At 43.1% G+C, this 17720-nt stretch overlaps 2 protein-coding genes across 2 annotated transcripts; both read right to left on the reverse strand.

Annotated features, from left to right (window-relative positions):
* Positions 1-1942: 1942 nt before the first annotated feature.
* Positions 1943-7595, reverse strand: cbx7b (chromobox homolog 7b). Its single transcript, XM_029456161.1, is given in 7 exon segments — positions 1943-3833; positions 4405-4621; positions 4623-4727; positions 4829-4895; positions 5482-5547; positions 5695-5738; positions 7309-7595. Coding segments are annotated over 7 exon segments (768 nt in total). The 5' UTR covers positions 7378-7595; the 3' UTR covers positions 1943-3633.
* A 989-nt stretch (positions 7596-8584) lies between these two features.
* josd1 (Josephin domain containing 1) lies at positions 8585-17538 on the reverse strand. Its single transcript, XM_029456160.1, is given in 6 exon segments — positions 8585-11010; positions 11012-11048; positions 14155-14349; positions 15215-15343; positions 16181-17011; positions 17397-17538. Coding segments are annotated over 5 exon segments (783 nt in total). The 5' UTR covers positions 16540-17011; positions 17397-17538; the 3' UTR covers positions 8585-10947.
* Between the last annotated feature and the right edge of the window lie 182 nt (positions 17539-17720).

Below are 17720 nucleotides of genomic sequence, written 5' to 3' on the forward strand. Positions count from 1 at the left end.
GGTGTGTGTGTGTGTGTGTGTGTGTGTGTGTGTGTGTGTGTGTGTGTGTGTGTGTTGTGTAAAGGATATAGAGAGAGACATTAGCCCTAAAAGCTCCACAGACAGTAAAAACAACAAAATGATGCAACATCAGGCACTTTCATTCCCTGCAGCTTCATCAGCCACTGTGAGCAGGAAGCCGGGGTTCAGAGTTGGGCTTTAATTAATTAAACTTTAGTGATATTGGTCCGCAGTTACATGAATTAAGTCTGTAAATCATGGGGGAAACTTTTCACTTTCACTTGATGTGTTCTTCTTCTGTTCCTTATTATTATTATTATTATTATTATTATAATAATGATTGTTAGATGGGTGGAGGCGGCTGGATCACCCCGTGTTAAAGACCATATTGCTGGGTTTCGGTTTTAGCCCATTAACTACAAATTGATATACCTTATACACTGCTGACTGCTTTATTAAAGCACGCTGCAGGTTTTCAGATTGATTTCCTACCTCCCAGGCAGGTTTCAGTTTATTTTTCAGTTTATCATTGAATTGTAGATGTTGACATTTAAATTTTTATGACATAATTACTTGATATAACTTTAGATATGCAATCCATCCTGAGCTGATTTGAAAACTTGTTAAAGGCCTTGAAGTTTAAAAACGACAGCATTTCACAAGATAAAAGCAAAGATAAGAGAAAAGTCTCGTATTTCCTAACAATAACCCTAACCTTGCTGTGATCAGTTTCATGTAGGGACTACTTTCTTTCTACCAAACTACACCCACCAACCGTATCACCGTGCAGAAGGAAGCGTGCATGGACTGTCTCGTGACAGTAAACAGTAACGGCGTCCTCCTTGTCCTGAGCTGTAACGTTAGCTAGCCGAGTAGATCTTTTTGATAAAGCTTATAGTTAGGGCTGGCTCAGGCTTGCCCTGGATCAGCCCCTAGATATCCTGCTATAGGCTTAGACTGCCAGGGGACACCTCCCTGCTCTCTTCCTTCTCTTCCTCTCTCCTCCCCTCCCTCTCTTCTTCTCCCTCTCTATCTGTATGCATTTATGTAAATGTATGTTACTAACTCATCATCCGGGGTATCATCCCCGGAGTTTCTGTGTCTCATGTGGCAGGTTGCCACTGATAAAGTTTACATCAGGATCAGGAATCGTGGCTGCGCCTGCTGCCCTGGTCCTGCTGGACACCGGGAAGCCTTTTTGACATTTTCCTGGATTCATCCAAACTTTCTCTTTTCCAACACAACATCATTTCTGTCAAATGTTGTATTTGTACTATGTTGTTTATCCTGTACACACGACATCTATTGCACGTCTGTCCGTCCTGGGAGAGGGATCCCTCCTCAGTCTCTCCCTGAGGTTTCTAACATGTTCCCCTTTAATTATGGGGTTTCTTTTAGGAAGTTTCTCCTTGTGCGATGCGAGGGTCTAAGGACAGAGGGTCTAAGGACAGAGGGTCTGAGGACAGAGGGTCTGAGGACAGAGGGTCTAAGGACAGAGGGTCTAAGGACAGAGTGTCTAATGACAGAGGGTCTAAGGACAGAGGGTCTAAGGACAGAGGGTGTAAGTACAGAGGGTCTAAAGACAGAGGGTCTAAGGACAGAGGGTCTAAGGACAGAGGGACTAAGGACAGAGGGTCTAAGGACAGAGAGTCTAAGGACAGAGGGTCTAAGGACAGAGTGTCTAATGACAGAGGGTCTAAGGACAGAGGGTCTAAGGACAGAGGGTGTAAGTACAGAGGGTCTAAAGACAGAGGGTCTAAGGACAGAGGGTCTAAGGACAGAGGGACTAAGGACAGAGGGTCTAAAGACAGAGGGTCTAAGGACAGAGGGTCTAAGGACAGAGGGTCTAAGGACAGAGGGTGTAAGGACAGAGGGTCTAAGGACAGAGGGTCTAAGGACAGAGGGTCTAAAGACAGAGGGTCTAAGGACAGAGGGTCTAAGGACAGAGGGTCTAAGGACAGAGGGTGTTGTATCCTGTACAGTCTGTAAAGCACACTGAGACAAATGTATAATTTGTGATACTGGGCTGTATAAATACATTTGATTTGATTTGAGATGACTTCCTCCTCCTGCGCGGTGATCCGGTTAGTGGGTGTAGTTTGGTAGAAAGAAAGTAGTCCCTACATGAAGCTGCTCACAACAAGGTCTGAGGATCATCTTGTAACCAGGTCGTGATTTCTGGAAAGAAACATTCCTGTTGAGTTTTTAAAATGTATTTTTTTGCGCTTTGAGCTCCACGTGCCGAGCGCCATCGAGTTCAGACGTCTACGGACGATATCTCCAACACTCTGCAATTCACAATAAAACAATATATATTGATATATAACTCTACAGGTTAGAGGAAAAACATGTGTTTTGGATTATGGGGCGAACTGTCCCTTTAAGAGAAAGATTCTGAGACACATTTTAAGAATGAAAGGTAACTGGAAGGGAGGAAATCAAGTCAACCTTTTGCTATTTCTTTTATCAAATAGTCACGTAAACTATGTGTGTTTAACAGAGTCGGACACACAAACCCTAACGATGAAGACCATAAAACATTGTTATTTATCTTCATCTTGGTGCAAATACTTGTCATCGCTTGTATGTTTTGAGACGAAGAGGCGAGGTAAACAGAGAACACTGCACTGGAGGAGGAAAGGCATGCAGGCGGATCAAATCGTCTCCCAGGAGTTTGAAACGCAGACTAAGCCACGTGTCGCAGTGTCACAGTCTATGTGTTCACAGGCTACAGGTACAGCACTGGAGTATTTACAATACGTTCAGTTACTTTAGTGTGGAAGAGACAGCGGCCATGTTTACATGCACAGAGAACACGTGTCACAAAATAAAAGCGTGACAGCAGGTAAGAAGGTTTCCATGTTTTATGCTCATTATGTTACCTGCTTTAGAAGGTACGCTGTGGAGCCCCTCCCCTTCAGGTGAACCAACATGGGACTTTATTTTGCAATAAATATGTAGTTAACGGCAGTGGTGGAATGCAACTAAGTACATTTACTATCTTTATTTCATGCCACTTTATACTTACGCTACAACTCAAAAGGGAAATATTGTACTTTTCACTCCACTACATTTATCTCACAGCTTTAGTTACTTTACAAATTAAGATTTCTGCTTAAAGACTTTATACATATAAGAGTTTATACAAGGAAAGCCAGACCTTTAGTCGATTCATCAATTACTGAAAATTCATTGTAATCTATAAACATTTGAATAATATTGAGTTTTTTTTAATTAATTTGAGATTTTTCTTGTTGTTTCCGATTATACTTACCTTTACTTGTACTTTTACTCTGAATACTTCCTCCACCTCTGGTTAACGGTGAGAAACTAAAATATTCTGATCATGTTTGAGTATTTTATGTCGTAGAATAAAACGTTACAATCTCTTGAGCTTGCCTCCAAACGTATCTAACCAAAAACCCCTCGACTTTGAGACAAGAGAACAGGAAGTGCTAAAACGCTGACTAACTCTGAATATAAGGTTGACTGTCCAGGTGACTCTGTGCATGTAAACGTACACTGACCAGGCTGGAAGTAGCAGAGGTGACCCAGAGGGAATACAAACACACATCACACTCTGTGATGGCGTCTCTTGGTGCCCTCCCCCACGACCTCCTGATACATCCCATATCAGACCTTCAGGGCCAAGTCTCTGAAGAAGCCTTTGGCCACTCTGGACTCCCGGAAAGTCACTGTGAGGGAGTTGAGGGTGACGTCTGTGACCGTCACTTCCCCCGGAACGACGATCGGCCTCCAGACGTCGTCCGGCTTCCCCGCCGCGGTGATCTCGTGCGGTGCGATAGAGCGCCGCTCGACTGTCCTCCGCTGTCCTGAGTGAGACAGGAGCACAGAGAGAGGAAGACTGGGCTACGACCTTTTATAATATACGACACTACGACCTTTTATGCATAACTTACTATACTACACATTGTTTTTTATGAATACAGAGAGAGAAAGACTGTAGTGTGACTTTTTAAGGACTTTTTAAGGACTTTTTTAGGACATACTTCAGAGGTCGTCAGTGATTGCTTCAGGACGATCACATGTCATGGAGTTCACCTCCCTGATGATAAAACATCATCTGGAAGCTTCTGTTGCCACATCCTGCACCTCATTCTTTTAGTAAAGCTTAGTGTCTTTAACATTTCATTACTTCTTGTAACTTAAAATCAATGAATCATATATTTAAAAGGATTTACACCTGCTGTGGTGTCGACCGTTATTCATGTTGACTGCAGGACACAGACCTCTACATTTTGCCCCGTGCATGATCTTCTCTTCCATCAGCTCAGGATGGAGCAGTATTTGGTTGCGTGCCCGGTGAAGCCTTTGCACGGTCGTGGCTCCAAGAAGGTTTACGGAGAGTCGCGTAAACTGGGTCGTGAGGACTGACACACTTACCATCTAAAGTGCCTCCGCTCCTCTCCGCCGTCTCCTTTAGAGCCTCCTCCTCTGTATCCTCCTCACTTCCTACGTCCTCCTCCTCTCCCCAGCCTTCCCAGTCCTCCTGTGTGGGACTTGGAGGGTTTGAGTCGAGGCACGTGAACTTCGACCTCCTGGGTTGGACTTCTCGATGCTCCAGCTGTGGGTCCCGCCTGCAGGCGCCGTACGGCTGATCCTTCGTCCTCCGGGAGCAGCGAGCGCGTCAGGGAGAGGCGCAGGCGAGGCGGAGGCTGCTCTGGAGTCTTGTGAGCGCTGCGGAGGTCCATGGTGTAGACAGTATCCTGAATATAGAGCAGAGAGAGAACCTTCAGACACACTGATAAACAAGTATAAAGTATTTTATAAGTTCTGTAGATAAGACCAGATAAATACAGAACTTTACCTGCAGAACGAGTGTTTTGGCTTTGGATCCTTTTCTCTTGTGCCCCAAAGTTTTCTCTTCCTGCTCTCTAAAAAAAGAAAAGCTCAAAGTTAAAAAGATGGAAAATGTCTTTTGTAATAATGTATAATAATACAATTAATAATACTACTCCTAATAATAATAATAATAATACTACTACTCCTAATAATACAATTAATACTACTACTCCTAATAATAATAATAATAATACTACTACTCCTAATAATAATATTAATAATACTACTACTCCTAATAATATTAATAATACAAATATTGATAGAATTACTATTACTCCTAATAATAAAAAAATAAAATGACTACTACTAATAATAATTATAATACAATTACTACTACTAATATTATTATTAATAATACTCCTAAAAATAATAACAATAATAATAATAATAAATGACTACTACTAATATTATTCTTAATAATACTCCTAATAATAATAATTCCTAATAATACCACTACTACTACTAATAACTTTATTTAGACACCTTTCAAAACTACGATTACAAAGTGCTTCATAAAACAAAGAGAAATAAAAGGCACGGGAACGATCTGATACAACATCAGAGTCAACAAGTACAAATAACCCATGAGCCAGTCAGTCGACGTTAGACGAGTCGTACTTCTCTTCATAAGCCTTCACCAAGCGCTGGTCCAGAATATGTTCCTCAGGCTCCCAGGTGCTGTACCTGAGAGAGGTGACGTACATCACGTCCATTAATGCAGAATCCTTTGACATGAACTGTTCAGAAATAACTGTCAAATTCTACCTGCATATCTTCGTTAATGTATTATTTCTGAATAATGGTACCTTCTGATTAAGTTTACAAACTTACTTTGGAGGCCATCCTTTCCACTTCAACAGATACTCCACATTCCCCTGTGGAGACAGAGTTTAAGAGCGGTGTCTGCCCAAACCTTAATAAATAAATAACATTACAGAATATTTTCACAGCTCTTCTAAGACTGCCTTAACACATGCATGACGCATCATTGTCACATGTCTTTGCACATGTCTTTGCACATGTCTTTGCACATGTCTTTGCACATGTCTGAGGTGCTAAAAGCAACAGACTGGAAGTTTCAGTGACATCTCAGAAGCCGCAGGTGAGACTTGAGGTTCGGGGGTTCTGCTCAGACACTGATTTGTATTTCCTTGAGACTTACAGGGAGATGCATCGTGTTAATGATTGACCCATGAGTGCCAGAAGAGATGACATTTCAGGGACTCTTACGCAGGGAAAGTTTATTTAACATTCTTAGCCACCAAACAAAACAAAGAACAATTCTGCATCTTCTCTTGCCCTGGTAAAAAATAATAATGTCTTCCAATAACATTCACCTGGTGGCTGAAGCTGCCTTTCAAAACAAAAGCATTAACATCTACAAAATAAAATAAAAATAATGAAATGATCAAATCACTGCATACAAACCAGCAAAACAATTAATGAAAAATAAAATGAATAAAAATAAAAATAAATAAATAAAAATGAAAATAAATAGCTCAGACTATATTTATATTATACATATATACTCCTTTATATTCTTGCTGTTGAATGGGGTTCATGTGTTGCCATGATATCAGATAATACCCATAATTAACAGATCCGGTTACTGTATTTGTATCCGTAGGTAGATTTGTTTGATAATGTACCGGATGATGTCATCCCCGGTGACATCATCCGGTAATAACTTCACAGCGGGTGAAGTCACCACTTTTCCCGACTTCCTTTTACTCACCCAGTATTACAGCAAAGAGGTTATATAGTGGATGAAACTTAAAATGACATGCCTATAAAGTATATCTGGATTTGGGTTTGATTTAAATATTTTTAAAGCATGGTTATCTAAGTATAACAGAAATATGAGGGTATGTTTGATCAATTTAACACTTAGTAGCAACTTGAGCAGACATGCTTGAGTCGTGGATGGACGGATATAGACCACATGTGGTTTAAACATCCGCCTAATACATCTATAGTTTCTATTTAACTTTCACTTTATACTCTATGAAGCCTCGTTTAACCTCAAACCATTCATATAAAATGCAAACTCAAAATCTAACTGAGGCTATAATCATCATAAAGTGTTTTGACTGCACCTGTAAACTACATAGTTTATAATGGTAAATGATTTAGAGTAAACTGTGGGGGGGGGGGGGTTCAGGGGGCCCCTCGTGCGCTGTGGAGGACCCATAATATCTAGCTGCGCACCTGCATCTGTCAACACCATATGGTAACTTACACTTAATTAGCAAACGGGCCCAAAATGAAGGTGTTTAGTTTGTAACATGTGTCCTCCTCGTGCATATTCAGCCAAACACCTGACATGTGAAACTGTAATGACAACATTAAAGGAACATTCTGCACTTAGATAACCGGATGAGTCTGTTCATGTGATCATTACCACGCAGAGTGGCGTCTCGTCCCGTTGTGGAAACATTAGTTTACCTTTTTAACTCTTTTCTTCACGATTGCCTCCACAGCAAACACTTGCTCTCCGATAGCTGACAGCTCCATCTGTGTGCACGCGGCCGTCCTTTGGCTTCACACAGTCAGAGAAACGTCTTCCTGCTGCACAACCCGAGCTGTCCGGTGCTGTCCGGTGCTGTCCTCCCCCCAAACACAGCTTTATTACCGGCTCCGGTGTTCCGGAGAGACTTCCTCCAGCGGGATCTTTCTGTGCGTCCAGTGACTTTACAAAATCTGCGACACATCTGCACACCGCTTCGCGCGCCCCCGTCTCCAAACGCGCGCTCCCCTATTTTACAATGAGTCCGCGCGTGCCTCATCATTCACCCTGCGTGTGGATGAGATTACAAAAACATAAAAAATGTAAATACTACGATGTGGAAATACTCTGGTGTAGCTACGGAAGCCCTAAACGACCATGGTTCATGATTCACTTTTATTACTGTTATTTATTAACACGTTCATTTGATTTGTTTTCTCGAGATCACAAGTTATTTTTGTAATTATCTCAAAATAAAAATGAATGTTTTCCTGAGATAACAGGATAACGGCCATTATTCAAGCATTTCATTAGTTATTTGACATTATCTCGAAATAACAAAAGCTGTTTTCTTCCGAGATAACGAGATAAAACTTAAGACTTATCGCTTTCTATTAGTGAAACATTGTTTTTCTGTGATCTCAAATTAATTACTTCATTATCTCGAGAAAGTTTCATTATCCTGTTATATTATTTTGAGATAAAGACAAAGAAAAAAAACAAATCAAATTAACTTGTTATCTGCGTCACAATTTAGTTTGGACGTTTTGGAAATAAACCCAGTGAAGAGTTTAGGGCCAACATTTGAGTTTAAAGTCAGAGTTCATTTTTAAAATGCATTTGTATTCTGATTTAAAACTCAGAACTCAAATACATTTTCAAAATAAAATACTGACTTTAAACTAAGAACTCAATACGTTGTAAAATATATTTTCAAAATAAAATACTCACTAAATTTTGCGCATGGCCCGAACTCAATTATATATATATTTTTAATCCTTTTCTGTATTGTTGGAAATGCAAACTCAAACATCTGAAACAAGGCAATGGGCCTCAACCAGACATGTTAGTTTTCCTGTAAAATCTAAATAAAATAAATAAAGTACAATAGTTCCCTCTGAAATGTAGTGCGGTAGAAGTAAAAAGCACTTGAGTAACTCAACAATGACCCTTTCAGAGCAAATAATGACCGATTAAATACAAACACACTGTAGCTTATACATAAAGTGCCATTATAAGCATTTTATTTCTATGCAAAAAATAATAAAATTAAAAAAATACAGTGACAATCAGGATTCCTTAAGTAGGAAGGGCTGAAAGGATTGTCATGGCAAAAAAGAAAAGCACATGTTGAATGCGATCGTGTGACATGATGTGATTGGGTCGTCTCTCACTTGGATATAAGACGACTTTAAAAAGGTCCAGACTGGGCTTGAACTGAAGAGTGTCAAAGTAAGACGTGATCCTGTCATACTACTTCCAACACTTGTAAATAACACAAAGCCCTTGGCTGCAGATGTGAGAACATTATATTTGATGAGCGGTTTCTCTATTTTAACGATAAATTGGTGCTTTGGAATAAATCTCCTGACGTGGCATCAAACTGCACAGTCAGTCTTAATCTTTCAGAGCAACAAATAGTTTGAAATGTAAACAAGTTAAGGCCCATATTGGTCGTTAGGAGACGATACCTTTAGCATCAGCAGTTTCTCCTAAGCGGATAGATTTGAAAGCTACAAACAGAGGAATCTCTCGTAAGGCTCATTTTACACAATGACACACGTCTGGCTGCACATGTGCTCACTTAGCCAGACTATAAACTTTTCTTTTTCTACATTTCTCTCTCCCTAGGCACACGGCGCTCGATCTCCTTCTCAAACTGACAACTTCACCCTCACACGTTCGAGACTCCCGCTGACCGTTCATGACTTAGTGGGACGATCTGTGGCGTCCTCAGAGCGGTTTGTTAGACGCTTAAGAGTCGGGTCTGCATCAGCTCCGGTGCTACAGAGAGCTGCTGTGGTGTCGACCGAAGGAAAGTCAAATAAAACAATAAGTATCGTCGGTGCGGTGCAAGAAGTGATCGTGGCTCTTTGAGCAAGAGTGAGCGATATGCACAAATAAAACATTTCTTTATAATCAATGACAATAACAAATACTCTTTAACTTGATTCTCTTACTTTTCCAGGAGCTTTTGACTTCATCATACAGTCCTCCTCTGCAGATTCAGTTTACTTTATCGATTATTCTGCCAATTCAATAAAATGTCAGACAATTGTGATAAATGTCCGTCACTTCCCTGAGATCTTCAAATGTTGTTTTATTTTGTAACAGAAAAATAAACCAGAATATTTTTTGAAAATGATTTAAAACTATTGTTAGAAATTGTTTCCAATGAATTAACCGTTTGTATTCATTTATTCTTCTTAAATAATATTCTTAATTTAATCGTGTTGCTTCTTCGTGATGCACTTCTGCTTACTTTGATATGTTTGAACAATTCCGTGAGAAATCTGTTTTGTCATCACTAAGTGAAAACCAAGAAGCAACAAACACTGAATGATTTGGTGCAACAGGGAAGTTTGAACATCTACATGTCCATGGCTGCTGATGAAGAACATGTGATGAGGTCGAAAGCTCAAGAACAAGCTTTTAAAGAGACCTCGAGTTGAGATTCAGCTGCTTGTTGTCAGAAATGAACCGTCATGCTGCCTGTAACTGCGCAACACTTCTGTAATCAGCTGATATACATTACATCATGACACAGAAGAACTCTAATTAGAGGGAATAATCGTTAGTATCGTTATTTCCTGCACTTCTCACTATTGTAAAATAACCGTTTGAATGAGAACAATCACAAGAAGCTGGATGAACGATGCCGTTACTTCTTCCTTGAAAGGAAACGGAGGCACACATCCAGCAGAGGGAGTGCTTGGCCTGACTGTTGCATTGCTTTGTTGCATATAAAACTGTCCTCGGTACAGTGCAGGCTCAGACTGTGCCGGAAGTGGATGAAATACAAATTTGGCAACGTGATAAATCACTCATTTCTAACGGTGATATGATGGGAACAAAAGGGGTCGAGAGGAGGAGTGAGATGGAGTCACACTGAGGCAACAAAGGGCACGCTTTGGTGAAAGTGAAGGACGGGGGACACGGACAGAAACACGAAGACACGTCAGTGAACATCATGATCGAAGCAGGGAGGATCGCCGAGGGAGACGGCAGAAGAACTGCATCTTCCATAAAGCCTGAACTCCCATGAATTTGGAAACTTGACCAGTAAAAAGAAAGATAGTCCATATATATATATAAAAACACAAGAATAGCAGAAACAGAATAGTAATAACTGTGTTGTGATTCTTTGATTCTCCCTGTAAAGTGTTTGCTTCCTTCATTGCTTTGCATCCAGATAAAGAGTCCAGCAATGGCCGTGTAAACAAAACCCAAAGAAAGGGGGAAATACATCTGCGAGTGTGCTTCCACGTGATTGACCGTGCACGACTTTACTTCCTGTCCCGTTTGTTCTGCGATTGGCCCGTTGGACCGGCTGGAGCTGCGATCGGCTGGTTCGACCTTTAGCCGTCACTCCGCCATGTTTGGTGTGCCTCCACTTCCTCGGAGACGACCAACAGGAGCTCAGCAGTTCTTCCCTCGCAGCTGCTGGCGGAGAAACTTCCTGGGATGAGGTAAAGTAGGACAGCCGCAGTTATGATGAAGAAAAGCAAATGATGTTTTATATTAACGTGCATGAGAAGGCAAACCGGACAAAACAGGGTCACCATTTGAAATAGACCTGCTTTAAAGTGGCAAATTCATTTTCTGACCACTTAGAGGCAACAAAAACACGACATTAACCTAGAATCACTTTCCAAAGCTGTTATGAAAGAGTGTTGGCAAACCGTTTCACTTTTCCCCATTTTGCCCATTTTCAGTCACGGTTCTTCCATTTTTTAAAAACTTTTTCTATGTCACGCCGAGCTGACACGGTGAACATAGCGGTTGTAGGGTGTTTGCTATCCGCTGCGATTGGCTTGTCAATAGCGCTGTATTGCACTATTATGGTCCTACAGCCCTATTTCCACGTCCTATTTCCAGAAACCCATGTTGAACACCAATATTAACTCTCCTTTTAGCTCTGTGTTGCTCTCCACCAACACCTGAGGGACACATCATCTCATTAGCTGTTAAATGCTGCAATATGTTCAGAAGCTAGTCGCTAACTTTGTGCGTCTGGCTGCCAGGTAGCAAACAGTGGGTTTATAGGAGTTTCATCGCTGCTACTGGAAACAAGGAAAATGAGAGCGGTCACAGTGACATCATCCACTTCTTATATACAGTCTGCGCTCTGGAGAGACAGACCAACATAATCGTCCTTAGACCACCACCATCATGACCATCATCAACATGAATACCACCATGACCACAACCGCCACCATCATCATGACCATCATCAACATGAATACCACCATGACCACAACCGCCACCATCATGACCATCATCAACATGAATACCATCATGACCACAATCATCATCATGACTACCATCATCATCATCATGAATACCACCATGACCACAACCGCCACCATCATGACCATCATCAACATGAATACCACCATGACCACAACCGCCACCATCATGACCATCATCATCATCATCATGACCATCATCAACATGAATACCACCATGACCACAACCATCATGACCACCATCATCATCATGACTACCACCATGACCACAACCGCCACCATCATGACCACCATCATCATCATGACTACCATCATGACCACCATCATCATCATGACTACCACCATGACCACCACCATCATCATGACTACCACCATGACCACAACCGCCACCATCATGACCACCATCATCATCATGACTACCATCATGACCACCATCATCATCATGACTACCACCATGACCACCACCATCATCATCATCATCATCATCATCATCATTATTATGACCACCACCACCACCATCATGATCATGACCACCACAACCGCCACCATCATCATCACCACCACCACCATCATGATCATGACCACCACCATCATCATGACCATCATCAACATGAATACCACCATGACCACAACCGCCACCATCATCATGACCATCATCAACATGAATACCACCATGACCACAACCGCCACCATCATGACCATCATCAACATGAATACCATCATGACCACAATCATCATCATGACTACCATCATGACCACCATCATCATGAATACCACCATGACCACAACCGCCACCATCATGACCATCATCAACATGAATACCACCATGACCACAACCGCCACCATCATGACCATCATCATCATCATCATGACCATCATCAACATGAATACCACCATGACCACAACCATCATGACCACCATCATCATCATGACTACCACCATGACCACAACCGCCACCATCATGACCACCATCATCATCATGACTACCATCATGACCACCATCATCATCATGACTACCACCATGACCACCACCATCATCATGACTACCACCATGACCACAACCGCCACCATCATGACCACCATCATCATCATGACTACCATCATGACCACCATCATCATCATGACTACCACCATCATCATCATCATCATGATCATGACCACCACAACCGCCACCATCATCATCACCACCACCATCACCACCACCATCATGATCATGACCACCACCATCATCATGACCACCACCATCATCATGACCACCACCATCATCATCATGACCACCACCATCATCATGACCACCACCATCATCACCACCATCACCACCATCATCATCATCATGACCACCACCACCACCATCATCATGACCACCATCATCATCATCATGACCACCACCCCCACCATCATGACCACCACCCCCACCATCATGACCACCACCCCCATCATCATCATCATGACCACCACCCCCACCATCATGACCACCACCCCCACCATCATGACCACCACAACCGCCACCATCATGACCGCCACCATCATCACCACCACCACCATCATGACCACCATCATGATCATGACCACCACCATCATCATGACCACCACCACCACCATCATCATGACCACCACCATCATCATGACCACCACCACCATCATCATGACCACCACCACCACCACCATCATGACCACCACCATCATGACCACCACCACCATCATCATGACCACCACCACCATCATCATGACCACCACCATCATCATGACCACCATCATCATCATGACCACCACCCCCACCATCATGACCACCACCCCCACCATAATCATCATGACCACCACCCCCATCATCATCATCATCATCATGACCACCACCCCCACCATCATGATCATCATGACCATCATGACCACCACCCCCACCATCATGACCACCACCCCCACCACCATCATCATGACCACCACCATCATCATGACCACCATCATCATCATGACCACCACCCCCACCATCATGACCACCACCCCCACCATAATCATCATGACCACCACCCCCATCATCATCATCATCATCATGACCACCACCCCCACCATCATGATCATCATGACCATCATGACCACCACCCCCACCATCATGACCACCACCCCCATCACCATCATCATCATCATGACCACCACCACCACCACCATCACCACCATCATGATCATCATCATGACCACCACCCCCACCACTATCATCATCATCATGACCACCACCCCCACCCCCCGGACCAGAAGCTCCTGCATGTGATCGATGGATCCACTATAATTATTCTAACCCTCAACGCTTCCCGTCACTCTCACCTGAGCTCATCCGGGTTGCCGATGTGTTGCGGGCAGCGCAGCTTGGAGTCCAGGTTGTAGTAGACCCCCCCCACCTCTCGGACTCCTATCCAGTGCTGCCGTTTGAGCGGCAGCCGGAGAGGCCCCCAGCGCAGGTTGGACGGCACGTTCAGAATGAATCCCGTCACGTTGGACAACTCGATGCTGCCTACATCCCTGGAGCAAGAGAGGCAATTTAATATCGTGGTAAATGTGTTTAAGACGAGCCGGTTTATAGACGAACAAATCTTCTGTGAAGGACCGACACGCCGGCTTCACATATCAAGACAACATTTCACAATAAAGTACCAGTATTATATGCTTCTATATCATTATCAACATGTGCGTCTTTGCTTTTTGTCAAAATTACATTGTACACGAGTGGTGTAATAAACACACATGAATCTTGACTGTCAGAGTTTCTCGTAAGCACTTGAATGCACCACAGTTATAAACACAGTCTGAGCTCGCAGCTACGTAACTTTGACCAAAGACGCATCAACACTGAATATTTACTCTGACAGAAATATATAGGCTTTAACTACACGCTCCAGTAGCTGTGCTGTTTTCATCACTACATTAAGAGTTCATTCAGAGTCAGAGAAACATGTCTCTCTGATAACATTATCCTTTTACTGATACAAGCAAGTCTGTGGCTGCTGTTGTTGCCAAAAGTCCTGGAAGACTGTCAGTGAGGGAAGCAGGAATGCAGATAAAACTTTGTCAACTGATGAAACCTCTGAATAATCACAGTGATCATTGATTAGGAGGCTGGGTGCAGTGGAGGAACCTTAAACGCACTAACTATATCTATCTCTCTATCTATCTATATAATAGTTGTCTGTCTGACCCTCATATTGGCTATTTAGGGAAACAACAAGAACAGCTGTCAAAGATATACAACAGCTACAACAGCAGCGATGTGAACAAGGGTGAAAGAAAAATCTAAAAATAAATAAAAGCACTACTGTCCTTCGACTGCCTTACACGTTCTAGTGCTGGAATAAAGACAACAGAAATGGAAGTTTTCAGCCGTACTGACCTTCTCTTATCCCACCAAACGGCCTCAAAACCTCGGGTCTGCAGCGCTGCCATAATGACGTTTACGTCGTAGTTCCCATTTCCCAGCATGCTCTTCTTGTGAGGTGTCACCAGAGTGCTGGGAGAGAGCCTGCAACAAGTTAAAGAGAGATGAATAGATTATTCACAATATTACATGTACACAGGCTAAATATTGATATACAGGGTTCCCACACATCTTTTTAACTTTCCATAATATTTGAGCCCATGTCCACAGATACAGAAACATAGATACTGGGTTTAAGATTTGACGTGGGTCTGCGTGTCGGCCATATTGGAACTGTAAAGATTCTGCTTTTCTTTTTACTGGCAGTATATACTGTTGCATGCAGTATGCATGAAATTAGGACATCTTGTCCCAACATGGCATCTTGAACTTTGACCCTCTTGCTCTAATATCTGCTGTGCAAAGGATTGTGGGTCAGCATAGCCAGAAAAGCCTACTGGCTTGCAGTAGGACATCCTGGTATTTAGGCATCTGAAATACTATGTATTGGGACATACTACATCTTTTTCTGGCACACTACATAGTATGACGGTATGGGAATCGGAGGACATGCAGACTTCTTTACAAAATAACCTGTAACTCGCTTATTTCAGAACCGATTTTCATGAAATTTGGTTTGTGTAAACGTAAGAAAAGAACATGATACTGGAATTAAATTCAGTTACTGGGGGCGGATTTATTCAGCTCTGCGTCTCTGAATAGACACAACTTCCTCTGGGACGTGCAGGCTCAGTTTCAACAGTCACGCAGCGCAGCACTAGATTGTAGATTAGAAATAAAAGGGACTTTTTTTGCCTGACGTTAAGACATGTTTTGTGATTTATCAGTTAATTCTAAACCACTTTCAGGCCTTTTTGTTTATAATTTAATTACTTCTCCAGGGACTTTCCTGAGAACCCTGCATGTAGACAGCTTTCCCACCTCTGGTAGATCTCCTGCAAGGTGTCCCTGCTGAAGGCCGTCCCGTCCTGGAAGACGTTATTGAGCGCGTGCAGGGCGCACAGCTCCCTCCGCTGCTTCTCGTGATAAATGGCCAGAGGTGTCAGAGAGGGTTGAGGAGGCATGGGGGCGGTGAGTGAGGAAGAGGAGGATGAGAGATCCTGCTGCTGCTGAGAGTCTGTGGGATCCCTGCACCGCCTCTCCTCTGCTCCCACCGCCACCACCTCTCCTCCTCCTCCACCTTTCTGCTTGCTGACCTTCCAGCGCATGCAGCCCAGCTCTTGCAGGCCGCCTCGCCCCTTCCCCTTCCACTCTCCAGCTGGATACGGAGCACTTCCCATCCCTGGACGTTCACCTCCGCCGCCACCTCCTCCAGCTCCACCACTACCTCCACAACTACTACCTTCAGGACGCTACATCAGGCATCATGACAACCATTGCCATAGCAACCTCTCAGGAAGAGAGGAGCTTGTGTGTCTCCGTGTACGGTCGAGGAGGAGGAGGGGGGGGGAGCCGGCGTTTAACACCTGCTCGCTCTAAAGGAGAGACGTGAAGAAAGGTCAACAGGAACTCAAGATTGGATCCTCGGCAAACAAAGATTCTCCAGATGTCCCCGAACAGAAAGATTACTCCACTGCGGTGTCGTCAATCAAACTGACGCTGCTCTCCGTACGTTTCCACGTCCTCCATCTTCTTACAGCTCTTTCCATGCAGTCACCTAAAGCTTAGCACTTCTTTCCATCAGCAGGCTGCTTGACCCATGAAGCGTCACTTCCACTGGATACAAGGATTTGATGTTGGGAGTCAAGACGCCTGAAAGAAATACAGAAAGAAAAGCTTTTTTTTGTCCTTTTTAAAGAACACAAATGGTCACAGATACCCACCACATGTTAGTAAAACCCAAAAATGGCACCATAACTTAGTCTGAACAGCAGCCAAACACATTAAAAACCCCTTAGAGCAGCTCTAAATGTGTTTTTAAGGGTGTTAGATAGCTGAAATGACATTTTAAACTGGTTACAATCTCGTCTTGGTCAGCAGACCCCAAAATGAGAACAAGGTAAACATTTCCAGGACTGGATAGAGGAAGCAGCCTGTTCAGTAAGCTAGCACAAACAGCCCCAAACACAAACAACACACACATTATAGAGAGCGTACAGTCCATTAACAGGGATACACTCCTAAAACACACACGTACAGATGCAATCAATCCATGATAGTCACATATGTTGGACGACAATCTCCTGGCTGCTCTACGTGACTCCTGAGTCTACAGCAAACACAACCACAACGCTTCCTTTACGTCTTATAACTTCATTTTCTCTGCCCGACCGCTTACCTGTCCGCTTCCGGCCGGTGGTGTCACACCTGTGCTATCATACACCGGTGTAAACTGCTCAATATAGTCTCTCCTGTTTCCTTAAATGCTGTTCAGTCCTTTGTCTTTGCCAGTTTTCCCCGAGTATAGCTCTCTGTCTCTCTCTCTGGCTGTGCAGACGCAGACATGCGCAGTAGCGTCTCC

Source organism: Cottoperca gobio, chromosome 19 (assembly GCF_900634415.1).
Source record: "Cottoperca gobio chromosome 19, fCotGob3.1, whole genome shotgun sequence".
Lineage (NCBI taxonomy): Eukaryota > Metazoa > Chordata > Actinopteri > Perciformes > Bovichtidae > Cottoperca > Cottoperca gobio.